General features: G+C 48.9%; 1 protein-coding gene across 1 annotated transcript; it reads left to right on the top strand.

The window, feature by feature from the left end:
• The first annotated feature begins 1696 nt into the window (after positions 1–1696).
• nhsl1a (NHS-like 1a) lies at positions 1697–23498 on the top strand. Its single transcript, XM_035429613.1, has 12 exons — positions 1697–2530; positions 3028–3155; positions 7163–7248; positions 7531–7580; positions 8673–8825; positions 9756–9877; positions 13733–13919; positions 14486–14611; positions 15797–17689; positions 17927–18808; positions 19349–19433; positions 21629–23498. Exons 1-12 carry the CDS (start codon positions 2230–2232, stop codon positions 22173–22175), a joined length of 4560 nt encoding a protein of 1519 aa, XP_035285504.1. The 5' UTR covers positions 1697–2229; the 3' UTR covers positions 22176–23498.
• Positions 23499–27037: the final 3539 nt, after the last annotated feature.

Here is a 27037-nt window from a genome sequence, read left to right as displayed (position 1 = left end):
TACAGTTGCTAATTTCTTTTTTTAGCAGAAAATGAGTGGCAGTAAATTAAAATTAATTAAATATTAATATTTAATTTATATCTAGGGAGATAGCCAACTAGTTGCAAGTTAGATTACATGTGTAGCCGTTTACTAATACGATCGCATTTCAGGCTGGAAAATAATCCGTTAAACCAGAGAAATTGCGGAGTTGTCTTGCGGACCCCCTCTGTATGTTGGTTTTCGTTCCAACGACAATTGCAATCCCCAAATTTTCACAGAGGCTGGGACACGCTGGTACAAGGTCCGCTTGAGTGAAAGTAGGGAGAGTATCTAACTCACTCTTACGGATGTGCTGTCACTATAGTTTTATGCCTCTGTAAATTCCACTTCCCGAATCTGTCTGTCTCTTCCTGTGTGCCTTCAGTTCACTTTTATGATTGAGAAGACATTATTATTTGCATATGGCCATTGTTAGCACTGGACTTGGAGGAATAAACCTTTTCAGGATGACGTGGTTGTCAAAATTTTGATACATATTTTAATCAATCCCAAAAACAACTACCTTCAAACGCAGACTAAAGACTCATCTCTTCAGGCTGCACCTCTCCCCACCCCTCCCTAGCCTATAGTTTAGCTCAATGTACCTAGTTAGGCTAATACGATCACGTTAGTTTTTATTTGGCAGGATTGTTTTTGTCTGATTAGGCAAATGTGATTTCAGTGCTAGTTTGTACTTGGCAGGATTGTTTGTTTGTTTGCTGAACAGGTTACTCTACAGGGTTGGAGTCCTGATCTGTGGTCACTTCTGGCACTACGATCTTTACTTGACTCTAGTGTGTTTCTTTTGCACCTCCGCACCTTGAACTAATGCACTTGTTGTACGTCGCTCTGGATAAGAGCGTCTGCTAAATGCCTGTAATGTAATGTAATGTAACTCAAAAGGGACACTTTAAGAAAGCATACTCATTTTGTTTCAGTAAACAAACCCCACAGATTAAAATGATAAATTCTTCAAATTCCAAAAGAAGATGGGGGATTTAATCTTATTTATATGAAGCACCCACACAAACGATGAACTTTTACCATATAATAAAAAACGAACAGTACAGTATATGTTGAGCGTATGTCGTGTGTGTATGCAGTGTGTGTGGTGTGTGTGTGTGGTGTGTCTATGTGGGCCAGTGGTTTGTACAGTATATGCAGAGTGTGGAAGTGTATGTGGTGTGTGTATGTGGAGTGAGTGTGTGGTGTGTGTATGAGGTGTGTGTGTGGTGTGTGTATGCATTCAGTGTATGTGGTGTGTGTAGGAGGTGTGTGTGCGGTGTGTGTATGCAGTGAGTGTATGAGGTATGTGTGTGGAAGTGTATGCGGTGTGTGTGTGGTCTGTGTATGAGGTGTGTGTGTTCTGTGTGTATGTGAGCCTAAGGTTTGTACAGTAAATGTGGAGTGTGGAAGTGTATGTGGTGTGTGTGTGTGGTCTATGTATGAGGTGTGTGTGTGCTGTGTGTATGTGGGCCAGTGGTTTGTACAGTATATGCGGAGTGTGTGTGTGATGTGTGTGTATGAGGTGTGTGTTTGAGGTGTGTGTGAGGTGTGTGTGTGGTGTGTGTTTGGTGTGTGTGTGTGTGTGTGTGTGTGTATGTGGTGTGTGTGTGTGTGTGGTGTGTGTATTTGGTGTGAGGTGTGTGTATGTGGTGTGTGTGTGTGTGTGTGGTGTGTATGTGGTGTGTGTGTATGTGTGTGTGGTGTGTGTGTATGTGGGCCAGTGGTCTGCCCTAGCATGTTGTTGGCATGCCGGGCTGGAGATTACCTGTCTGCACCATCTGTGTGGCCGTGTCCTGTTTGGATCCGGGCCAGGACATGTGGGGTAATCCAGTTACAGGATTAGGAGGGGTGAACAGACACCCGCGGCAAACCCTTCACACAGGGAGTGTGCTAAACCGGTAGCATCCACCCGCACACCACTCAGCACTCAGCTTTGTCTTTATAGTATGTTCCGTGGCGACGTGGGTCACTATGGAGACCGGGCTGTAGCTACACGATGAGACGTCTTTACTGGAACCCTTAAAAATAAACCCTGGATTCTGTCTGCTTGCGCGTTCGGAGTGGAGGATCGCTGGTGTCAGGCACTGCCAGCCTGGAGTCTCTCATCACACAGCTGAGTTGGAACTCTGAGGAAGGAGGAGGGAGAGGAGGAGGAGGAAGAGGAGACACGGATAGGGCACCACTGGGTGGCTCAGCAGCAGCATGGCGCAGGTGCCCTGCCTGCCTGCAGACCCGGCTCTTGGGTGCTGGCACAGGAAGTACTACGAGGATGAGGACGAGCTGCTTCCTCTGTACGTGCGCAACTTGAAGCCCAAGACCGAGGGCAGCCTCCGCCGCCGTCTGCTCTCCGCAAAGATCCACCAGAAACAGGACACCTTGTGGACCCCCAAACCGCTGGCTGCACACCCCCTGCCCCGCCCGCACGGCCTTCCGCCGAGCGCTGTGCCCAACCCCCCCTCTCGGCCCAGCTGCACCCCCACGCACGCCTTTCAGGACACCACAGGTACACCTCGCGCCTCTGTACTCTTAAATACTCCTGCCAATCACAGGCCTTAATGAAGGGCTCTGAGCTGCAGCACAGCATGCAGAGGACCTGCACAGGCTGCAGCACAGCATGTAGAGGACCTGCACAGGCCAAAGACTGCAGTATCGCAAGCGTTCCTATGCGGAGTGTGTGTGTTACGTGTGGAGTGTGTGTGTGTGTGTGCGGTGTGCGCTATGAGGTGTGTGTGTGTTATGTGTGGAGTGTGTGTGTGTGTGCGTGCGGCGTGCGCTATGAGGTGTGTGTGTGTGTGTGATGTGCGTGTATGCGGTTGCGTGTGTGTGTGTTTGTCCTCGGAGAGACCACAGTGAATCTGCGTTATTCTCTGTCATTGTCTCTGTCATTGGTACGCACACAGTTGGTCTGTGAGCTGGTGGTACTCACACGGTGGGTCAGCTCTTGCACCACTGATGCTAATCAGATTCAGGGTGTGTCCTAATTACATTCATATTTTATAGGCATTTGGTTTATGAAGAAACGCAGGTTGCCAAACCTGGAGAACAGCAGTGGGACCCAGACCTGTAATCTGCTGAAAGGAGCACAGTGTCCATATGGTGCTCAAATTAAACAGATAATTCAGACTAAAGCCTTTACTTTTTAAATTGGCTTTTCATCCCAGCAGCTGCTCTGAGCAGAACAGGCACATACTGGAGCACTGTTCCCTCTCACCTGCTCACCTCTCTCACCTGCTCACCACTCAAACCTGCTCACCGCTCACATACCTGCACACACACACATACCTGCTCCCCACTCATATACCTGCTCCCCACTCACATACCTGCACACACACACACACCTGCTCCCCACTCACATACCTGCACACACTCACATACCTGCTCCCCACTCACATACCTGCTCCCCACTCACACCTGCTCCCCACTCACATACCTGCACACACACACACACCTGCTCCCCACTCACATACCTGCACACACACACACCTGCTCCCCACTCACATACCTGCACACACACACACACACCTGCTCTCCACTCACATACCTGCCGACACACACCTGCTCCCCACTCACATACCTGCACACACACACACACCTGCTCCCCACTCACATACCTGCACACACACACACACCTGCTCCCCACTCACATACCTGCACACACACACACACACACCTGCTCCCCACCCACACACCTGCACACACACACATACCTGCTCCCCACTCACATACCTGCACACACACACACCTGCTCCCCACTCACATACCTGCACACACACACACACCTGCTCCCCACTCAAATACCTGCACACACACACACACCTGCTCCCCACTCACATACCTGCACAAACACACACACACCTGCTCCCCACTCACATACCAGCACACACACACACACACACCTGCTCCCCACTCACATACCAGCACACACACACACACACACCTGCTCCCCACTCACATACCTGCACACACACACACACACACACATTCAGAATTCTACAGTTTTTGAAGGTTTTTTTTCTACCCTGGGGACGGCATTAACAGGGAGTTGTTGTAAATGAGCATGTGTGATCAGTCCACTTACCCTGTATAAATCAAGGTTAAATTAAAAATGATACAGATTACTGTAGTTACTATAGCAACCACACTGTTCTTGCTGGAAGCCCCCTCCCTCATTAAAATAACTGGGTCAGACAGTAGGAGCATGAGGGGGTGTGTGTTTCATTGTGCAGCAAATTACAAATTATCCTTTTTATGATCACTCTTTCCCTTAATCTTCTTATCTTCCAAATACCACAGGTCTACTGCAGAGAGAAAAATCTATACAAAGCGTTATCTGTGCACTTCTGAGTAGGGTATTCAGGTTCAGACATACATCTGGCTTGTAGTGTTTGTGCATGTGTGTGTGTGCATGTGTGCATGTGCGTGTGTGTGCGTGTGCGTGCGTGTGTGTGTGTATTTGTGCGTGTGTGTGTTTGTGCGTGTGTGTGTTCGTGTGTGTGTGCGTGCGTGTGCGTGCGTGCGTGTGTGTGCATGTGCGTGCGTGTGTGTGTGTGTATTTGTGCATGTGTGTGTTTGTGCGTGTGTGTGTTTGTGCATGTGTGTGCGTGTGCGTGCATGTGCGTGCGTGCGTGTGTGCGTGCGTGCATGTGCGTGTGTGTGCATGTGCGTGCGTGTGTGTGTGTGTATTTGTGCATGTGTGTGTTTGTGCGTGTGTGTGTTTGTGCATGTGTGTGCGTGTGCGTGCATGTGCGTGCGTGCGTGCGTGTGTATGTTTGTGCGTGTGTGTGTGTGCGTGTGTGCACGTGCGTGCGTGTGTGTATGTGTGTGTTTGTGCGTGTGTGTGTTCGTGCGTGTGTGTGCGTGCGCGTGCGTGCGTGCATGTGTGTATGTGTGTGTGGCAACCACGCCTGCCACAGGCCACCGAAGTGGCTTTCCTTGGGGCCCTCCAGCACAGAGACACAGGGAGAAGATGTTAACAGTCCACGTTTATTTGCAAGGGTCGGCAAGATGTTATAGCCGAGGAGCAGATGTTAACACACTGTCATGACAGAGAGGCCCCCCTGTGTGGGTGGGGATGGCAGATTTAACCTGTGCGCAGTGATTACCTCACTACGCACAGGTGCAGCCACTCCTGTTCCTGGGTCCAATTAGCCTGGCCAATTATCTAATTATTAACCAATTATCCAATTGGCCAGGTCTAATTAGCTTGACCCAGGCAGGTGTGGCTGCTTAAACCAGCCATCCCCACACCACATACCCCCAACGCCAAACTGAGGCCAGGGAGAATCCCTGGCCGAAGCCTACTCCCCCCCCAGCACTCCAACCAAGCGAGAAAAAAAAAAAAACGAAACAAAAAAAAACCAAGCGCCCTTAACACTTTAAGGGCCCCAGAACAGTCCAGTGCACAGCAGTGACCCTCCCCCGGATGATGAGGCAGCCCTCCCCCCTCCTCCCTCTCGGAGCGCGGGGATTCCTGGGCTGCTCAGCTGGTTGGTGGGGATGTCACCGGCTTGGGCTGTTCCAGGGGCTGTGGTGGGGTGGCTGGGCTGGTGGGCTGGTGGACTGGCTTCCTTGTGGCGCTGGGGACCAGGAACCCTTGCAGGTGTGGTGGCCGCCAGTCGGCTCTGCTGGAAGGCTGGTGCAGGCTTTCCCCTTCACGGGCTCCGGGCAACCCAACCAGGCCAAAACGACGAACTAAAACAACCAACAGACAAGAAAGGAAGCAATACGGCGCGGCCACTGCTTGTGCGCCGCCCGTAGCTGACCCGCCTTCCCGGCCAAGTCCAGCTCACGGCGCGACCACCTCTCGTGCACCGCCCGTAGCTGACCTGCCTTCACGGCCAGGTCCAGCTCCCCAGCGTCCCAGCTGAGGATCGCTTCCTTCCCCTCCGTGGTCATCTCCCGCTCGCCGTTTTTGGCCTGGAGGATCCGCCCAAAGCCCTGTCAGGAACACCGCAGCTGTTCCTCCTCCAGTGTGCTTCCTGGCTGGCCCTCCTGTGCCTCTTTCTTGTGCCGGAGAAGCCCCACGTTGGGCGCCACTGTGGCAACCACGCCTGCCACAGGCCACCGAAGTGGCTTTCCTTGGGGCCCTCCAGCACAGAGACACAGGGAGAAGATGTTAACAGTCCACGTTTATTTGCAAGGGTCGGCAAGATGTTATAGCCGAGGAGCAGATGTTAACACACTGTCATGACAGAGAGGCCCCCCTGTGTGGGTGGGGATGGCAGATTTAACCTGTGCGCAGTGATTACCTCACTACGCACAGGTGCAGCCACTCCTGTTCCTGGGTCCAATTAGCCTGGCCAATTATCTAATTATTAACCAATTATCCAATTGGCCAGGTCTAATTAGCTTGACCCAGGCAGGTGTGGCTGCTTAAACCAGCCATCCCCACACCACAGTGTGTGTTTGTGCGTGTGTGTGTTTGTGCGTGTGTGTGTTTGTGCGTGTGTGTGCGTGTGTGTGTGTGCGTGTGTGTATGTGTGTGTTTGTGCGTGTGTGTGCGTGTGTGTGCATGCGCGCGCGCACATTAATGATGAAGAAGTCCGATGGAGTTTCAGTGATGTCATACTGCATCAGGAGCAGGCTGGCCTCAGTCTGCTACGCCATTAGAGGGGTGGACTATAGTAACGTGCTGACAGGCACGTGCTTGTGCAAGTCCCAGTGTGTGTGTGCAGGGGTGTGTGTGAGAGGCGGGGGAGGGAGAGTGTGTGTGTGTGCAGGGGTGTGTGTGAGAGGCGGGGGAGGGAGAGTGTGTGTGTGTTCAGGGGTGTGTGTGAGAGGCGGGGGAGGAAGAGAGTGGGGAGAGACAGAAAGAGGGAAGAGGGGAGAGAGAGAGAGTTGGGAGGGCTGCTGGTGATTTTGTGAACTGCTGGGTGTGCAGTTTTAAGACAGCAAGTGCAGTGTCCTAGCATCACACATCATCTGCAGAGCTATTGCTGCAACAGCACCACACACACTGCTATCACACTACTAACACACCACTAACACACTGCTATCACACTACTAACACACCACTAACACCCTGCTTGCACACAGTTTCCGACGCACACAGTGCTATCACATTGCTAACTGCTGATACACATCCACCACTCACACTGCTAACAACTAGAGTTATCCCTGCTAACACGTACTGTAAAACGGGCTGACTCACTCTCAACAGAACAATGGTATTCATCACTACCACCCTCAAATCTGTCATGAAATACCTGAAGAAGAAGAGGGGTAAGTAAATCCTTCTCTCCTTTCTGCTGTTAAACACAGATTGATCTGTCATTATTCAAGGTCAGAGCTCTTATGCATGCATTATCGCTCAGAAGATTCTGTTGCAAGGTGATCTAGGCTGGTTCTGTCCTGCAGATTTGTCTCTGGAGGAAAATTTTTGATACCTTCTCCTTGTGACGGGGTTTGATTGAATTTTTTGCTTGCCATCTCAAAATGTAGCTCATTATAAGCCATGCTAGAAGACATTTTAGCACAAAAGCTCTGTGGTTTGTGTTGGCACAGAGATCTAAAACCCATCTCACAGCTCCCTGCTTTTCATCTTCACAAAGGAGGTACGTCCGTCCATCTATCCATCCATCCATTATCTAACCTGCTCATTCCTGGTCAGAGTTGCCGGGGTGCTGAAGCCTATCCCAGCATGCATTGGGTGAGAATTCACCCTGGTCGCCAGTCCGTACAGTTCATCCAGGTGGTGTTTTAACACTGAGGTGATCACTGAAGTAAATGGGCCTCTGCATTCCATCCTTTGGAGGATGATGTCAGTTAATAAAGGCAGGATGTAGCATGTGAGCAGGTTTATACTGAGGAGCAGGCTGTGAGCAGGGCAGGATTTATACTGAGCAGCAGGCTGGGAGCAGGGGCAGGTTTATACTGAGAGCAGGCTGGGAGCAGGAGCAGGTTTATACTGAGGGACAGGCTGGGAGCAGGAGCAGGTTTATACTGAGGAGCAGGCTGTGAGCAGGAATTATACCGAGCAGCAGGCTGGGAGCAGGAGCAGGTTTATACTGCAGAGCAGGCTGGGAGCAGGTTTATACTGTAGAGCAGGCTGGGAGCAGGAGCAGGTTTATACTGAGGGACAGGCTGGGAGCAGGGGCAGGTTTATACTGAGGAGCAGGCTGGGAGCAGGTTTATACTATAGAGCAGGCTGGGAGCAGGAGCAGGTTTATACTGTAGAGCAGGCTGGGAGCAGGTTTATACTGTAGAGCAGGCTGGGAGCAGGAGCAGGTTTATACTGTAGAGTAGGCTGGGAGCAGGAGCAAGTTTATACTGAGTGCAGGCTGGGAGCAGGAGCAGGTTTATAGTGAGGGACAGGCTGGGAGCAGGAGCAGGTTTATAGTGAGGGACAGGCTGGGAGCAGGAGCAGGTTTATACTGAGGGACAGGCTGGGAGCAGGAGCAGGTTTATAATGAGAGCAAGCTGGGGGCAGGAGCAGGTTTATACTGAGGGACAGGCTGGGAGCAGGAGCAGGTTTATACTGAGAGCAGGCTGGGAGCAGGAGCAGGTTTGAGCAGGATGTGAGGAGCAGGATGTGAGCAGGTTTATACTGAGGAGCAGGCTGGGAGCAGGGGCAGGATGTGAGCAGCTTTATACTGATGGACAGGCTGTGCTGTTCAGTAATGGTCCCTGTGCCTGTCCCCGTCCAGCTGTGTCTAACCTGGATGAGGAGCGCAGATGGACTGTGCACTACAGCGCCCCCTGGCTGCAACAGGAGAATGTGCTCCAGAACGGCACCCAGCCCACCTGCGTGGAGGACCTGCGTGGCCAGGCCAAGGTCCACCTGAAGCCCGTTCTCTCAGGTGAGGTGGCAGAGCTCGGAACAGGACACACTGAGAAAAGTGTTCACTCAAAAAACCTACATTTTTCACTTCAGTTCGTTAGACGTATATATTTTTTTGGTTTTCTCAATTTAAATTTTTTGGTTAATTTGAATGAACCTAAAAATTTTCAGTTGGGAAAACCTAAAACATATAGATGTAACAAACTGAAGTAGAATCACATCAACGCTGCACCCAGGTCCTGTATGCACAAAGCAATCATTTCAGTCAGATCAATGCTGCAACAAGGTCCTATATGCACAAAGCAGCCATTTCAGTCAGATCCACACTGCACCAAGGTCCTGTATGCACAAAGCAGCCATTTCAGTTGGATCAACGCTGCACCCAGAAGCCACCTGCAGGATAAGGTAATGCGGTGAATCTCATGAAAACTTATGAAACATTCTATTTTAAATCAGCAGCTACCCACTTCAGTGCCACAAAGTATGCCATTTAATGAAATGACATTAATTAGCTGGTGGTTTGCTATAATAGCCCTAATGTTGTTTTCTGCCCTGTTTTTACTTGAATAATGAAAAATTAGGTTGATATTTTCAGAAAATTGTTATTTTATTGTCTTCAGTGTTATCAATGCATTATTCCACACTGCAGGCTGAGGACAATTAATGCAGGCTTATTCACCATGGTGAACTGCGGAAATTGTGTTTATTAGCCAAAGAGATTTTTTCATCTTTATTTAGTTAGAAATAATTCCTCTTCATTTAGACAAAATGCTTTTCAATAAACAGCCAATGAACCAAGATCATAGCAGCTTGTTTTGTTGAGAAAACGTTTATGTCATTTACATAATTTCCTCTTTCAAATTTATTTCCAAGTCCAAAAATCATGATTATGTTGCTATGGCTTTATTAAGGCAATGACTGACTCTGTGATTGGCTGTATTGTTTCCAGAATGTGACCAGCTAAACTGGGATAGGTTCCACAGCTCATGGTACTGCCCCCCAGACTCCACCCTTTCCACTGCCGACCTCTTACACAGCACCTCACAAAGAGACCATGTGGAAGACAAGAAGGTAAACTGGTCCCCCGGCACTACTAAAATGGTCCACCAGCACTAAAATGGCCCCCTGGCACTAAAATGGCCCCTCGGCACTAAAATGGCCCACCGGCACAAAAATGGCCCCTCGGCACAAAAATGGCCCACCGGCACTAAAATGGCCCCTCGGCACAAAAATGGCTCCCCGGCACTAAAATGGCCCACCGGCACTAAAATGGCCCCCCGGCACTAAAATAGCCCCTCGGCACTAAAATGGCCCCCCGGCACTAAAATGGCCCCTCGGCACAAAAATGGCCCCCCGGCACAAAAACGGCCCCCCGGCACTAAAACGGCCCATTGGCACTAAAATGGCCGCCCGGCACTAAAACGGCCCCTCGGCACTAAAATGGCCCCCCGGCACTAAAACGGCCCCCCGGCACTAAAACGGCCCATTGGCACTAAAATGGCCCCCTGTCACTAAAACGGCCCCTCGGCACTAAAACGGCCCCCTGGCACTAAAATGGCCCCCCGGCACTAAAATGGCCCCCCGGCACTAAAATGGCCCCTCGGCACTAAAATGGCCCACCGGCACTAAAATGGCCCCTCGGCACTAAAATGGGCCCCTGGGTATGTAGAGTGTTCCCCCTGGTAAATCCATGCAGTTTCCATTGAGAAACTGAATACTCTTGTAGAATAATGCAAAGAAAAATCAGACAACAATAAGAAAAATACTGGATGTTCAGAGTCTCTGTGGTCCTGTGGCTTTGCCAATGTATTGGCTCTTATATCATCACATTTAATTTCATCCAATAAACTTGCAGTTTGGTCATCTGGTCTCCTTTAAATCACCAATAAATTACATGAGAGAAAACACATTAGTAAGGAATACAAAACTTTAATTATACTATTTCATTTATTCCACTGTTTGTAAGGCTTGGGTAGTTACAGATGTAACGCGGTGGAAACGCAGACAACAATGGACTGAAGGAACCTTTTAAGCCTTGTTTCCACCAAAAGTGGAACTTTTAGTCCCAGGAACTACTTTTCAAGGAACTAAAAGGTTCCTTCAGCCCATTGTTGTCTGCGTTTCCACTGCGGTCTAAAGTCCCACGAAGATTAAGCAAATTAGCCCACTGACGTAAGAAAAAGCGACGTTGTCGTCGGTCCATCTGTCCTATGATTTCTTCTGTAACCCCATACTACCACCGAAGTAGCCTACGTTATTTTCTAATAACCGGGACAGCTCGGAGGGGTTTATTCCACTTATATACAATGGGTTACCAACAATGACTATATATGGTTACTTTTGTATTTATTGATTTTTATCAATTTAAAAATGAAATTGAAATATTCTTCCGCGGCCGTTTGGGCATATTTTACCGTTGTCAAGCAAAACTGTCGTTGGTAGTTGAACTTGGACCGTTGTTATGCAACAGATAGGCTATAACAGGCCAATAGTCAGAATGTAACTGTTTTATATATCCTCTCAAACACATTCATTATGTTTTTATGCGAACATTCGTTTTCATGTCTTGACATCCGAAGTGACAGAATGCATTCACATTTATATGTATAACTGGCAACAACAGCAGAAAACATGCACACGTTGTAAACAATTTGCTGTTTGATTACTTTCTCGTCGTCAATTCCATATAGGCTAATCGCAAAATGACAAGAATAGAACGAAAACTCGGACTTGCGTGAAAATTTAAATTAGTAGTGGTACAGCCACCGTTTGCTTTCCTTCGAAGTTACTGCTAGCCGAGCAGCGAAGTGTGCCCTCCAGATGCGAACCATGCACCATAAATTAGTCCATAGTCTTCCTGGTCTTTTTGTGGAATTGAAGAATGGCAGAGTAAAATTACGGCAGTCTGAAAAAGCAAAAGGGACGATTACTAGAATTAACCTGTTATTTTACCCTGACAAAAAGTGCGGAATGTGATTTCCAGTTTGCTTTTACTGTATCACCAATGTAAATTACGCAGAACTTCCACATACCTCACATAACTGTATCAAGCGTTTTGAGTCAATTACAACGGGCTAACAAAGAAAATCCGGAAGAAAATATTCAGCAACCGAATTAAACCGTCTGAATGTTTTGGTATGTAATATGCTGTCCCAGCACGAATGCTTAGCATTTTATAAAACAAATACTAAAGCAAGAAAAGAACAGAAGAGCACACGTTATAGCCTAATTCCAAGATGTTGGCAGGCTATAACCAAAACTAGGCTACTGCGCCACATAACATACAAGTTTGATTTGAAGTTATTATGAAAATAAATCGGTTTGCGGCTGCAGATTTTTTAAAATGGCGGTTGAAATAAAACACTGCAAGTAGTCAACCAATTAGAAATTTTTCAGCGCTTGCGCCCCACCCCAAAGGTTCCGGTACTTTTGGAAAGTATTACCCCCCGAGCAGGGACTTTTTTGGGGGTAAAATAAAGTCCCCGGAACTTAAAAGGTTCCTAGTTCTGGGGTAAAGTTCCTGCGGTGGAAACGCGGCTTTAGTTCCTTGAAAAGTAGTTCCTAAAGGGAACTAAAAGTTCTGGGTACTTTTGGTGGAAACGCGGCTTTAGATACTATCTAGCCAGTAGGTAATCAGAGCACAAGGTACTATTTAGTTAGGAAAATCGCAACCATTGCTGGGCTGAATGGCCTGTTCTCATCATCATGTTATGTTACGTTACACCATGCTACATCAAGTACACCATGGCAACTGCACTATAAGCAATATAACTGTGCTGGAGAGTGAGAAATTAGTCATTCCCATTAACAGAGTACAGTTGTGTATTAGCACATCCGTGCACTGATTCAGAAATCTGATATTACACTACTACATGCTACTGCCCTCTAGTGAGACATGTGGAAGTGGTTAACGCTATCCTAAATCACTTTTAAGAGTGGATTCTTCTTTAAGTAGACACAGCTACATTCATGATCTCGATTTGTACTAAGATATGATATGATGTAATTTGTCATTTTGTTATTTTTGTGTCCCTTGGTCATGCAGCCTAGTCTGCTAGGCTGTCTGACTCAGTCTTGCCTTACAGTGTGCTGTCATTACAATCCATGGGATAAGAAGGTACCTGCTCCAGCTGGGGCCTAGCCTGTGTGTAGCCCATTAGCCATCGCTGTACAATGACTCCGTCTAGCCTGTGTGTAGCCCGTTAGCCATCGCTCTACAATCACTCCATCTAGCCTGTGTGCAGCCCCTTAGCCATCGCTGTACAATGACCCCGCCTAGCCTGTGTGTAGCCCGTTAGCCATCGCTATACAATGATTCTTTTAGCATTTTTAACATTCCACAAGCAATGTTTCCACTCACACTGTCACCCCCGTTATGCTTTTAATGTGTGTAGTGAATGTGTGTGAATTCTCCAGAATATAGAACTGACAAAAGCACTTCAAATATCATTTGAAGAAGTTCTGAAGACTAACCTGATATGTTATGCTATGCTTATTAAAATTACTGATCACACATTTTTTAACTCAACACTAATCTAGTGTCTTGTCTTTGTCTTACAAGAAATATGCAACTCCAAAATTTTCATTTGTATATGTCTGTAGAAGTATATTGTGTATTGATTTATATAGACCAGATTCACTTAACTCAGGAATGTGAAGGTATAATGCTTGAAGAGAATAGGAGAACACAAGACGATAAGCTACAGGCTGCTCTTAGCTGTAGAGGTTGTTATTTGAGTGACAAGTCACAAATTGGATTACAGGGAATTTGTCCATTGGATTGTATGAGTTCTGTATTTCTTGAGGTAAAAATGTGGCCCTGTTCTGTTGGTTCTGTGGTGGGTTTAGCATCAGAATGTCAGGTGTCTTCAGGTGTGCTGTGCCCTCCTGGTCATTTGTGAGTGACCCCTCCCCCACCTGCTGCAGCCCACAGGGTCCTCCACAGAGGAGCCTCCGGAGTTCTCCCCCAGACCACGGACACCACTGAATGGAGACAGCGATGATCCCATCTGGACAGACTGGAGCCAAACCCTGCCACTGCCCACTCCCGAGGAGAGGATGAGACAGCAAGCACAAACTGTTCCCGCCCACATCGTCCCCATCAACATCACAGGTAGGCCCCGCCCACATTGTCCCCAGCAACATTACAGGTAGGCCCGCTCACATCGTCCCCAGCAACATCACAGGTAGGCCCCGCCCACATTGTCCCCAGCAACATTACAGGTAGGCCCCGCCCACATCGTCCCCAGCAACATCACAGGTAGGCCCCGCCCACATCTTACCCAGCAACATCACAGATAGGCCCCGCCCACATCGTCCCCATCAACATCACAGGTAGGCCCCGCCCACATCTTACCCAGCAACATCACAGGTAGGCCCCACCCACATCGTCCCCATCAGCATCACAGGTAGGCCCCGCCCACATTGTCCCCAGCAACATCACAGGTAGGCCCCGCCCACATCTTCCCCAGCAACATCACAGGTAGGCCCCACCCACATCGTCCCCATCAGCATCACAGGTAGGCCCCACCCACATTGTCCCCCTCAACATCACAGGTAGACCCCACCCACATTGTACCCCTGGGTGTGTTTTTGTGTTTGTGTGTGTGTGTGTGTGTGTGTGAGTGTGGGGGGGGGGGGTGTTTTGTAACCCATAATCGTTACTTTGGCTGGTTGCAGGGGAGACGTTTGACCGGCAGGCCAGCATTCGACACTCCTTGGTTACCACGGATACTGTGGGGAGTCGCCCAAAAGACAGGCGGAGGCTAGTGATACCTGTCCCACAGGACATCCCAGAGGAAGCAGGTGTGTGGAATATAATCATCATCATCAAAATGATCAGACTTTACTTTAAATGGGGTGAATATAATCCAATGGAGAATGTAGACTTTTATCATTAGTATTAAATCAAATCTGACCACAAAATTTTAGTTGCTAATCGTATGACAGTTCCAATCATGTATCGTTTCTATGTAGTCATATACAGTTCCTACATAAGAAAGAGCAATTTTGTTATTTATCTCGCTAATCTATCTTAGCCAGGCACAGTAATTGCCTAGCATGCATAATCATTTACTTGAGTTGTTATTATTTCTGTTATAACTCTTACAAATCTAGCCTAGCATGTCCTTTGTAATATTTACTTTCATATGTACTACCTCCTAGTTAAGCTGATTATTAGCACAAGGATGGCAGGTCTTTTTGTTTTTGGTTTGGTCTAAATGGATTGGCTGTGTTATACTCTGGGTTATTCACTGTAAGTACAGCCTGCGGCACCTATTTCACACTCTATTGAAATGGAAAAAAAGCAAAAAGTACAGCTAACATAATGAATGATCTGTAAGTATAAGATACGATAAAGGTCAACACCAGTGCAAGCCTGCATTTAATACCATTTCAGTTTCTGCTTCTGTCTGTGACAGAATACACTTAATATTACAAATCAGCAAAAAAACAAAACAAACAGATTTGGGCCCAGTCAGAGTTCTTTTGATATCTGGGATTCCATTAGTCTGCCTTAGAAGTTCCTTATATGTGTGTTTAACCTGCTGTGCTCTTATTACCTGACAAACTCGCAAACACATGGATAGTGCATGAGGCTGCTGGCAGCAGCCTGACAGATTTCCTATCTGGCTCGAGAGCCAAGTAATTAATGTTGTTTTTACTATAAAAGCTGTACACACTGTAGCAGAATGTGTACTGCATTAATAACTAGCCTAGCTAAATTAGCCAAAGGAAGGCTACAGAATTGAAGGCATTTTTCAAATTCAACTATCACTTTGTTGATATGACTTCCACCGACCTTAGTTAATGGGGAAAAGGAGTGTATTGTTGTTTTTCAGGAACCTGATACAGACGAGCCCAGTAATGTAAATTTTATTTTGTAGGAAATTGAGTAGATTAATGCTGATGGGTAACTGTAGTCTTGGCATGTTAATAGTAACTTCCTGTGTCTATTGAATCCTTCCCTTCCCTTCTTCCTGTGTGTAGTGAAGACAGGGCAGAGTGACCTCCCTGGACACTCAGCGTCCAGCTGCAGTGTGACCTCACCAACATGTCACCCACAAACCAGTGACTCCAGCTGCTGCAGCGTGTCCTCACCAACATGTCACCCACAAACCCGCGACTCCAGCTGCCAGACGGAGGAGGAAAGTATGGATGAAGCGGAGGAGAGGATAGCGGCTCCACCTCTGCGTGGAATACGAGCTCAGAGAGCGCAGGGCATCTCAGCACAGCTGTCCAACATGTCTGCCTCCTGGTCTGGCAACATCTCCACCAGCACAGAACACAGTGCTGAGCCACATTTCCACAGCCTGCCTCGCCTCTCTGCCTGCCACACAAGCGCCATCCACTGCCTGGAGGACCTCCCTGCTGGCATGTTCCGTGGCCAGAGCCAGCTGGCTGGGAATGGGCGGGGCTGTCCTAATGCCCCACCTTCTGCCCCGCCCATCCCAAACCCCCTGCCCCCCGAGTCCCAGCCCACACCCCCTTACCCGACAGACGAAGCTCTGATCACCCCTCCACCCTACCACAGCCCCTGCCAGGTGGGAATCACCCGCAGTGAGTCCAGCCAATCGGACGCCAGCAGCATCGTGACTGCAGACCAGTGGGAGTATGACGGCCTACCCAGCAGCCCCCTCTCATCCCGCTGCTCCAGTCCTGTGCAGCCGGCGGACTCTCGCTCGCTGTGCTCGATGGGCAGCGATGGTGGCTCCGCCCCCGTGGGGCTGCGGTCGCTCAGCTACAGCAGCATTGCAAGCGACCCGCTGAAGCGTAGCGTGTACCAGTGTCGCCAGCACCGCAGCTATGGCGACTGCAGCCATGGCGACCGCGCCAGCCTGTACAGCAACCGCTCCCTGCGGCGCAGCATCTCCCTGCGCAAGGCCAAGAAGCCGCCGCCTCCACCGGCCCGCTCCGACTCCCTGTGCAGACCCCCGCCCACCGCCATGCCCATCACCGACTCCCTGTGCAGACCCCCGCCCACTGCCATGCCCATCACCGACTCCCTGTGCAGACCCATGCCCACTGCCACGCCCATCACCGATTCCCTGTGCAGACCCCCGCCCACCGCCATGCCCATCACCGATTCCCTGTGCAGACCCATGCCCACTGCCATGCCCATCACCGACTCCCTGTGCAGACCCCCGCCCACCGCCATGCCCATCACCGACTCCCTGTGCAGACCCCCGCCCACTGCCACGCCCATCACCGACTCCCTGTGCAGACCCATGCCCACCGCCACGCCCATCACCGACTCCCTGTGCAGACCCCCGCCCACCGCCACGCCCATCACCGAGTCCTCATGCAGAGCCCCGCCCACTGCCACGCCCATTACCGACTCCCTGTGCAGATCCCTGTCCACCGCCACGCCCATCATCGAGTCCTCATGCAGAGCCCCGCCCACTGCCACGCCCATCACCGACTCCCTGTGCAGACCCCCTGTGCAGACCACCGCCATCACCAGCATGCGTGGCATCCATGCCTCCTACGAGGACCCTTGGGTACTACGCAAGTGTAGCCAGTCTTCAACCTCTGGCTGTGGCTCACCTGCCCCTGCCCCACCCTCACAGAGCCCCGCCCCTGCCATGCCCCCATGCAGCCCCACCCCTACCACTCCCTCACAGAGCCCCAGCAGCAGTCTGCAATCTGAGTCTTGGTGCTCCACAGAATCTCTGGCAGTGATTGCTGTGGCTACCACTGCCTCCAATGGTGCGCTGGCCTCCTCTCTCTCCATTGGCTGCTCCACCCAGCAGGAGCCCATCGCCCCCGCCCAGGACAGGGCCAAGCCCTCAGTGCCTGAGAGGAGGTCTTCCCTGCCTCTACCACCCTCACCCCCACCACCTCCCTACTGCACCTCCAACACACCTCCTCCACCCCCTACCCCTCCCTCCTGCACCTCAAACACACCTCCTCCACCCCCACCCCTTCCCTCCTGCACCTCCAACACACCTCCACCCCCACCCCTTCCCTCCTGCACCTCCAACACACCTCCACCCCCACCCCTTCCCTCCTGCACCTCCAACACACCTCCTCCACCCCCACCCCTTCCCTCCTGCACCTCCAACACACCTCCTTCACCCCCACCACCTCCCTCCCTCACTTCCAACACCCCACCCCTTGCCTTCTTCACCTCCAATACACTACCCCCACCCCCTCCCTCCTACACCTCCAACTCACCACCCCAACCCCCACCCCCCCCTCTGAAGGCCCTGGAAGAGCCCTGTGATGCAGATAAGAGCATGTGCAGGCAGAGACCCATCCCACCCCAGCTTGCCACAGCCCGAATGAAACAGTGGAGCCATATGGAGCAGCAGGCCCTGGGGGACAGCTCCATGCAGAAGGCCCTGGGGGAGAGCTCCATGCAGCAGGCCCTGGGGGAGAGCTCCATGCAGCAGGCCCTGGGGGAGAGCCCCATGCAGCAGGCCCTGGGGGACAGCTCCATGCAGCAGGCCCTGGGGGAGAGCCCCATGCAGCAGGCCCTGGGGGACAGCTCCATGCAGCAGGCCCTGGGGGACAGCTCCATGCAGCAGGCCCTGGGGGAGAGCCCCATGCAGCAGGCCCTGGGGGACAGCTCCATGCAGCAGGCCCTGGGGGAGAGCCCCATGCAGCAGGCCCTGGGGGAGAGCCCCATGCAGCAGGCCCTGGGGGAGAGCCCCATGCAGCAGGCCCTGGGGGAGAGCTCCATGCAGCAGACCCTGGGGGAGAGCCCCATGCAGCAGGCCCTGGGGGAGAGCCCCATGCAGCAGGCCCTGGGGGAGAGCCCCATGCAGTGGGGCCGTATGGAGGAGGACAGTGAGTCCAGCAGCTCCACTCCACTGGGCTGCAGTAGGGAGTCGCTCCTCAGCGAGCTCTCCACTGGAGTCCTGGAGGAGCTCCAGTTCCCTGACCTTGCCATCCAGGAGCAAGAGCTTCCCCCAAATCTCAGCAGCACTGAAGCAGCCAGAGACGCAGACTTACACAGCAGTGCTACTGGGTCTGTCAGCCCCAACGAGGAAAGGAATGGTGAGAGACACAGCATCACAACCCGAACTCTAACCCTAACAGTGTGCTAAGGGATCCCCATCAGTCTGCACAAATAGGCCAGGCAGATTCAGAATTTAATAGCAGAAGCGGCCTGTTTAAATTCAACACCTATAAACATTTCTGTATCTTTAAGCAGCTCTACATATGAGTCCGCATATTGCACTATTTAATAAGTATTGTTGTTAATATACAGATAGAGTAGATCATTAAAAGGAAACTGGTGACCTGGCAAGAACCTCTTATCTAGAGGCTCTTAGGTTGCGAGTATTTTCTTCTGAGCAGGTTTGTATTTTGAACAGTTTGAGAGCAGATTTGTATTCTAAACAGGTAATGAGCAGGTTGTATTTTGAACAGATTGTGAGCAGATTATATTTTGAACAGGTTGTGAGCAGGTTTGTATTTTGACCATGTTGTGAGCAGGTTGTATTTTGAACAGGTTGAGAGCAGCTTTGTATTTTGAACAGGTTTTGAGTGGTCTCTCGCACTGGTTTGTTTATCCTGTTCTCTCTCTGCATCCAGCTGATGTGTTTGAAGAGATGCTGGAGGAGCTTCTTACCCCCATGCCCCCTTGTACCACTCAGGAACTCTTTGTCGCCATTCACAGGTAGGCAGAACTCGCTCTGCCCTGTACTGCAGGGCTCTTCCTAATCAAACCAGCCCATCCCGTTCTGCTCATCAGCCTTCAGCACCATTCCCTCGATCAGCCTGCAGAGGGCGCTCACATGGCATTCACCCCACAGAATTATAGCCTTCACTTTTTTCAAGATTTGCCACATTCTTAGTCTGCATTTAACAGCAACATACAACAACTTTAACACAGTATGATTGATCCAGTAATGTGCAGTTCTGATCAGCCCTGTAAAACTATTCAGCAAGCACTGTAAAACGTGATTATGATTATGATTATCACTTGAGGTCATCCATTTATGTTTCAAATATAAATAATGTTAGCTTAAACTGTGCAGCTTTTTAGATTGACAGCTATCAAACTCTAGATAAACTAGTTATTGACAACATGATCATTCATTTACTTAATCTAGAAGACACCGGTGCAGTTCAGAATTTCGTTGACTAGGTAGCTAATTTACTTGGTTTTCAAATATTTTTCTTGTAATGTTATATGCACTCTAATAAATGATGCCACAACAGTTAACTACAGTTAGCAATTAGTTAGCTACAGAAATGACTAATTGTCCTCCTAGCCTCCTAGCTTCCTAAAAATGATTTGAAATTAAGAACTCACTGGCAGCTCTACCAGGGGTGGCCAGTCTTATCCAAAAAGGGTCGCTGTGGATGCTGGTTTTTGTTCTGGCCCAGCACTAACACACCTGGCTAAAACAATATGCACCCACACAGCCCTTTTCAGATTGGACACCCCTGAGCTACAGCCTCTCTACTTCAGCCTGGAGGTGTGAGATATTTATGCAGTCCTGACAGGATGTGAATGGAGGATTAAATGTGCCAAAATAATTTCAATTATTATTTATTTATGTTTTAGTTATTTATATTTTATTCATCCATATATCTTTAGATGATTATTTCTATCATTCTGGCATGTTTAGTCCTTAGATTTCAAGCCCACACCATTCACATGTTTGAAGTTCAGCTGAACCTGTGTGCAGCAGTGGGCCTCTGGAACAAGCCCATCAGTTGGTGATGTGCAGAGTACCTTGGCAGTTATAATGGCCTGTGTTCATTTGTTTCAAATGACTTTACTCCTTGTTTGATTGATCAAACTGACAGTACTGAAAATCACTACTGAAAAATCAGATATGAGTAATATGGATATATAACAAGCCTCGGCATATTTCAGCTGCAAACTTATAAAATGGAGGCATGAAAAGTTCCTTATCTTCAGGGTTAGGGTTTGCTCCTGCTCTGAAACCTGACTCTTTCCATCTCCATCCGCTGTCCTATCTGACCTTTTGACCGGCTCCCATGGTGCACTCTGGCAGGGTCCACATGAGCACTGTGCCGCAGACATGGCGTGTCCTGGCAAGTAACCCTGTAACTGGCCAGTAATGGTTCCCTGCTCCTGTAGCTCAGCTCAGATTAGTCCTGTAATTCCTCCTCTAATCCCCAGAGCATTAGTGTGATGTGTGACGTGCTTGTACTTTGTGGAAGGGTTTTTGCTGACTTGTGCTGGTTTTAAATAATAAAAACACAATGTGTTCCAGTGCGATTACATTTGTAAATGTGTATCTATTATCTAGACCAGTGGTGTCAAACTCCAGACCTGGGAGGCTGCAGTGTCCGCCAGTTTTCTATGTGTTTTAACACAAGTGATTCATTTAAGTCACTGATTGGATTAAGAGTCCACACATCTTGTTCTTAAGGCCTTAACTGACTGCTGGTTGAAAAGAAACCACAAAAACCTGCTGACACTGAGACCCTCCAGGACTGGAGTTAAACCTGCAGACCCTGCAGCTCTCCAGGACTGGAGTTAAACCTGCAGACCCTGCAGCTCTCCAGGACTGGACTTAAACCTGCAGACTCTGCAGCTCTCCAGGACTGAAGTTAAACCTGCAGACCCTGCAGCTCTCCAGGACTAAAGTTAAACCTGCAGACCCTGCAGCTCTCCAGGACTGGAGATAAACCTGCAGATCCTGCAGCTCTCCAGGACTGAAGTTAAACCTGCAGACCCTGCAGCTCTCCAGGACTGGAGTTAAACCTGCAGACCCTGCAGCTATCCAAGACTGGAGTTCAACCTGCAGACCCTGTAGCTTAAATTTAGCTGCAAAAGTGATATTTTTACCAGTCTGGTCATAAGGCACTAACTGCACCCTGTGGCCCCTGCAGGTCCAAGAGGAAAGTTCTAGGCCGGAGAAAGTCTGAGGAGGAGCAGGTATGTGGCCAGCCCCCCTCCCTCCCTGCTGCACCCACGGGCCCCTCGCTTCGCAGCCTGCGCAGATGCACGTCCAGCTGCGCCGGCTTCAAGGTGCTGCTGCTACAGAAGGGCAGTCGCGCAGGCTCCGCCCCCCGTATGTCTGCTGCAGAGATGCTCCGCAGCTCCGCCCCCCGGTTCCAGCGCGCCCAATCCCAGCCTGCTCTGGCCCCACTGGACCGCTGGCCCCCCACACCGCCCCCTGCTGCCCAGAGGAAGTACAGCAGCCGCTGCTGCCTCATCCATCAGCACAACATCCAGCTGAGCCAGATCCCAGAGTGTAGTACTCTGGAGGACACATTCCCCCTCTGGAGACACGCCCATTCTCCCATCTCATCTTCTGCTCCCTCTCCCTGCCCACTCCCCCATGGTGGGGGGATGGAAATTGGGGTGCTGGTCTCACTCATGTCCCAGGGGACCCAGGATCGGGACTGGCGCACTGGATTCTGTGAATTTATCTGAATCTGCATTATTTTCTGCCATTGTTTTCTATCATTTTATTGGATATATTCCTGAAGGTGTAAGCAAACCTGTGTTAGGTGCTTTAGTGTTTACTAAAATCATTTGTCTTTTCTGTTTCCCCAATTTCCAAAGTAACACCACAAAACGCTCTATTTATATTTTGGATGTTGAAAGGGGTTTAATTAAAAGCAATATGTGAGTCACCTATTAATGAGAACTTGAGTTGATAAAGCAAGGGCTATTACCACTATTGCAGTAACAGTAACACAGCTTCTGCCCTATAGAAACACAGCCTCTGCCCTATAGAAACACAGCCTTTGCCCTATAGAAATACAGCCTCTGTCCTTTTGAAACACAGTCTGTGCCCTATGGAAATACAGCCTCTGTCCTTTTGAAACAGCCTCTGTCCTATAGAAGCACAGCCTCTGTCCTATAGAAACACAGTCTCTACCCTATAGAAACAGCCTCAGTCCTATAGAAATACAGCCTCTGTCCTTTTGAAACACAGTCTCTGCCCTATGGAAAAACAGCCTCTGTCCTTTTGAAACAGCCTCTGTCCTATAGAAACACAGCCTCAGTCCTATACAGCTGCAGTTGTTTCTGTTAATTCACTGATCCTGCCTGATCCATGGCTTCCACTTTGTTCCCCTCACTTTAGCTTTAGTAAAGAAGATATTCTCCAACAGCATTTTCCATTACTTAAATTATATGAATTATCTTCTTATTTGAGTGGATGTTATGAAGTATCACATAAGAGCAATAGTGAACCACACTGTGCAATAGTGAATTACTCTGCATTAGTGAGCTAGGGTGTGCAGATGTGAAGTGCACTATGCAATAGTGAATTATATTACTCAATATTATATTATTCAATATTGAATGTATTTTCACATCTCCAAAACTATTGATTTAACCAAACTCTATGTAATTAAGTTATGTCTATATGCAAATTTAGCATGTCATTTTAATAAGACTTGTAAGACTTGATGTTTTTATTGATAGTTATAGATGCCCATGTTGTCAATAGGCAATCATTTATTTCAGAGATTCAAGATAAGGTAGATGCTCTGAGAATCTTTTAATGTATTGACAAGGTTTTTGTGGGGTATTCTCAGACAGACTTGTATTAAGAGCCTGTTGTAGGTTTTTTTTAAGATGCCTGACTTGTTGACTAGTCCCTCCACCCGATGGGCTGGACAGCAGTGCTCCTATCGGTCACTCTAGAGGTTAATTCATAAAGAAGCCATTTTCTCAACTGAAATGGAACTGAAATTGAAAGAATAAAAAAACACAATTATAAGAATAAAAATACTCTGAAATTCATTTTCTTTTGTCATTGTAGAAATTTGGTCCTTTGTCAAGTAAATTGTGTGATTCCAAAGCTTAGATCAATAACAGTTTATTAACAAATCAAGAATGGTCATTTTTACAGCATGAAACACCAGGTAAATGCAAGCTAGTTTTGTTTCAGCAACCAGCTTTTTACCCATTTCCCAGAACAAAATGTACCAGTAACGTGGCAGGTAAGCAAATGGTCACTGATACCCCTGCATGCATGTCTGTGCAGATGGGCGTGGCTCACTGATACACCTGCATGCTCACTGATACCCCTGCATGCTCACTGATACCCCTGCATGCATGTCTGTGCAGATGGGTGTGGGCTCACTGATACCCCTGCATGCATGTCTGTGCAGATGGGTGTGGGCTCACTGATACCCCTGCATGCATGTCTGTGCAGATGGGTGTGGCTCACTGATACCCCTGCATGCATGTCTGTGTAGATGGGCGCAGCTCTTGTAGCAGTAGTTTATTGTCTCATCTTGTTGTCTTCATTTTTAGTGCCTGTTTGTGTCACAATTCCACGTGCTTGTACTTTGATGAGTTACTGAATTTAAAAGGCAATAATGAACATAAGGAAGATCTGCAGTTTTATATCATCTTTCACATCTGTTGTTTTTGTCATTTCCTTTCACTATGTGTTGGGCTTGCAGGAAGGCAAACAAAGCTATCCAAACAGAATCCTGTATAGTCAGGGTTTTTAATCCTTTACATTACATTACATCACAGGCATTTGGCAGACGCTCTTATCCAGAGCGACGTACAACAAAGTGTATAACCATAACCAGGAACAAGTATGACGAAACCCCTAGAGAGAAGTACCGGTCCAAGTGCAGGGAACAACCGCATAGTTCAACTTGGACCCTGAAGGTTAAACTGATTAACACTAAACAACGAGAACGGCAACAACGCAGTCTATGGAAAAAATACAAGCAGTAGTTAAGACAGTTAATGCACCTAAGTCACCTACGAAACAGCTGCCTAGTTACAACCCTACGCTTACAGTCATTTACAGGGGGGTAGGGAGGGATGGGGAGAGGTGCAGCCTGAAGAGGTGAGTCTTCAGTCGTCGTTTGAAATGGGTCAGTGTCTCAGCTGTTCTGACCTCCACAGGGAGGTCATTCCACCATCGTGGGGCCAGAACAGACAGGAGACGTGTTCTGGAAGTGCAGGTGCGAAGAGGGGGAGGTGCTAGGCGTCCTGAGGTAGCAGAACGGAGGGATCTGGCTGGCATGTAGGGTTTGAATATCTTGTGGAGGTATGCTGGGGCTGATCCCTTGACTGCCTGGTATGCTAGGACCAATGTTTTAAATTTGATGCGAGCTATAACAGGCAGCCAGTGGAGGGTAGTGAGCAGGGCAGTGACGTGGGAGTGTCTGGGGAGGTTGAAGACCAGACGAGCTGCAGCATTCTGAATGAGTTGCAGGGGTCTGGTGGCAGATGTCGGTAGTCCAGCCAGAAGAGAGTTGCAGTAGTCCAGGCGGGATAGAACCATTGCTTGGACCAGGAGCTAGGTTGAGTAGGTGGTGAGAAAGGGGCGGATTCTCCGGATGTTATACAGGAAAAATCTGCATGCCCGGCTTACTGCTGCGATGTTCTTGGAGAGGGACAGCTTGTTGTCCATCACCACTCCGAGATTCTTGGCACAGGGTGATGATGTCACTAAGGTGTCCCCTAGGGAAATGGAAAAGTCGAGGAGGGGAGAGGATAGAGCAGGAATAAAGATTAGCTCCGTCTTTCCCGGGTTGAGCTTCAGGTGGTGATTGTCCATCCAGCTCTGGATGTCCCTCAGGCAAGCGGAGATGCGGGCAGGGACCTGTGTGTCCGATGGGGAGAAGGAGAGAAAGAGTTGCGTGTCGTCGGCATAGGAGTGATAGGACAAGCCATGGGCAGATATTACAGGGCCAAGGGATCTGGTGTATAAGGAGAAGAGAAGGGGACCGAGGACTGAGCCCCGGGGAACTCCGGTGGTGAGGGGACGGGGTGGTGATACCTTACCCGCCCAGGCAACCTGGAAGGAATGGTCAGAGAGGTAAGACTCAATCCAGTCAAGGACTGTGCCGCAGATCCCTGTTGCTGCCAGGGAGGACAGGAGGATAGAGTGCTCCACAGTGTCAAATGCAGCGGAGAGGTCTAGAAGAATCAGGACAGAGGAGAGGGAGGCTGCTCGTGCGGCATGGAGTGACTCACTGACCGAGAGGAGTGCAGTCTCGGTCGAGTGGCCAGGCTTGAAGCCAGACTGATGGGGGTCAAGCAGGTTGTTCTGAGAGAAGAAAGCAGAGAGTTGGTTAGATGCAGCACGTTCAAGTGTTTTGGATAGGAAAGGGAGGAGAGATACCGGGGGGTAGTTCTGAAGGATAAACACTAAAGAGAGAAAGAGCCCAGGACCTGATTCCATTAGAGTGTTAAAATTCTTTGCAAGCCAACTCAGTGCTATTTTTTCCTTCATCTTCCAGCTGCCATTGCAACAGCAAAGGGTCCCTATAATCTGGAAAGAGTCACTGGTAGTTCCCTAAAATCCCCTAAAACCTGAATGACTACAGGCCTGTAGTCCTCACCTCACTGATCATGAAATCCTTCGAGCACATTGTGAAGGATTAGATTATGGCCAAGGTACAGGAGCAGTTAGACCCACTTCAGTTTGCTTATAGGACTGGGGGAGGGGTGGAAGATGTAACTGGCACTCCTTGATTATGTCCTAAAGCATCTCGAGGAGCGAGACTCATGCCAAACTACTATTTATCATACTATTTTTCTTCTGCTTTTAATTCCATACAACCATCTGTTTTGGCAGAGAGTCTTTTGTCCAATTTTAATCTCAATTTTAATATTGTCAGCTAATTGATTTCATTGAGCTCATTGGTTCATTGATTTTTTGACAAATAGGTCTCAAAAGGTATGAGTCAAGAGTTCCTTATCCAGCGCATTGATTTCCTCTACCAGTTCACCACAAGGGTGCGTCCTTTCCTCCCTGTTGTTTGTTATGTACGCTAATGACTGTCAGAGTGAGTACGACTCGAGGCATTTCATTAGGTTTGCACACGACTCAGTTATTGTAAGTCTTTTACTAGATGAGGAAGTGAGTCATGGTCCTGTGGTTGAAGAGTTTGTGCGCTGGTGGGACCGATCCTACTTAAAGTTAAATGTCAAGAAAACTAAGGACATGGTTATTGGCTTTTGGAGAAGCTCATTGCCATCCATGCAGGCACTCATTGATGATGAGCCAGTGGAGATCGTTGATCAGTACAATATCTTGGTGCTTTTCTTGACGGCAAATTAAGTTTTGAGGCCATTGTGGATGTAGTCTGCAGAAAGATCAATCAGCGCTTGTTCTTCCTTCAGAAACTCTGAAGTGTCAAGGTGGACAAGACACTGATGACTATCTTTTATAAGTCTTTTATTGAATAGCCTTTTGACCTTTAATATGATCTGCTGGTTTGGTAACCTGAATCTTAAGTGCAAGAATAGACTGGCCAACGTTGTAAAATTAGCTAGCAGGATCATCAGCACAAACATATCTGACC

The sequence above is a fragment of the Anguilla anguilla genome, chromosome 1, assembly GCF_013347855.1.
Source record: "Anguilla anguilla isolate fAngAng1 chromosome 1, fAngAng1.pri, whole genome shotgun sequence".
NCBI classification, from domain to species: domain Eukaryota; kingdom Metazoa; phylum Chordata; class Actinopteri; order Anguilliformes; family Anguillidae; genus Anguilla; species Anguilla anguilla.
Note: the sequence above shows the minus strand (reverse complement) of the source record. Positions and strands in the feature narration are given on the sequence as shown.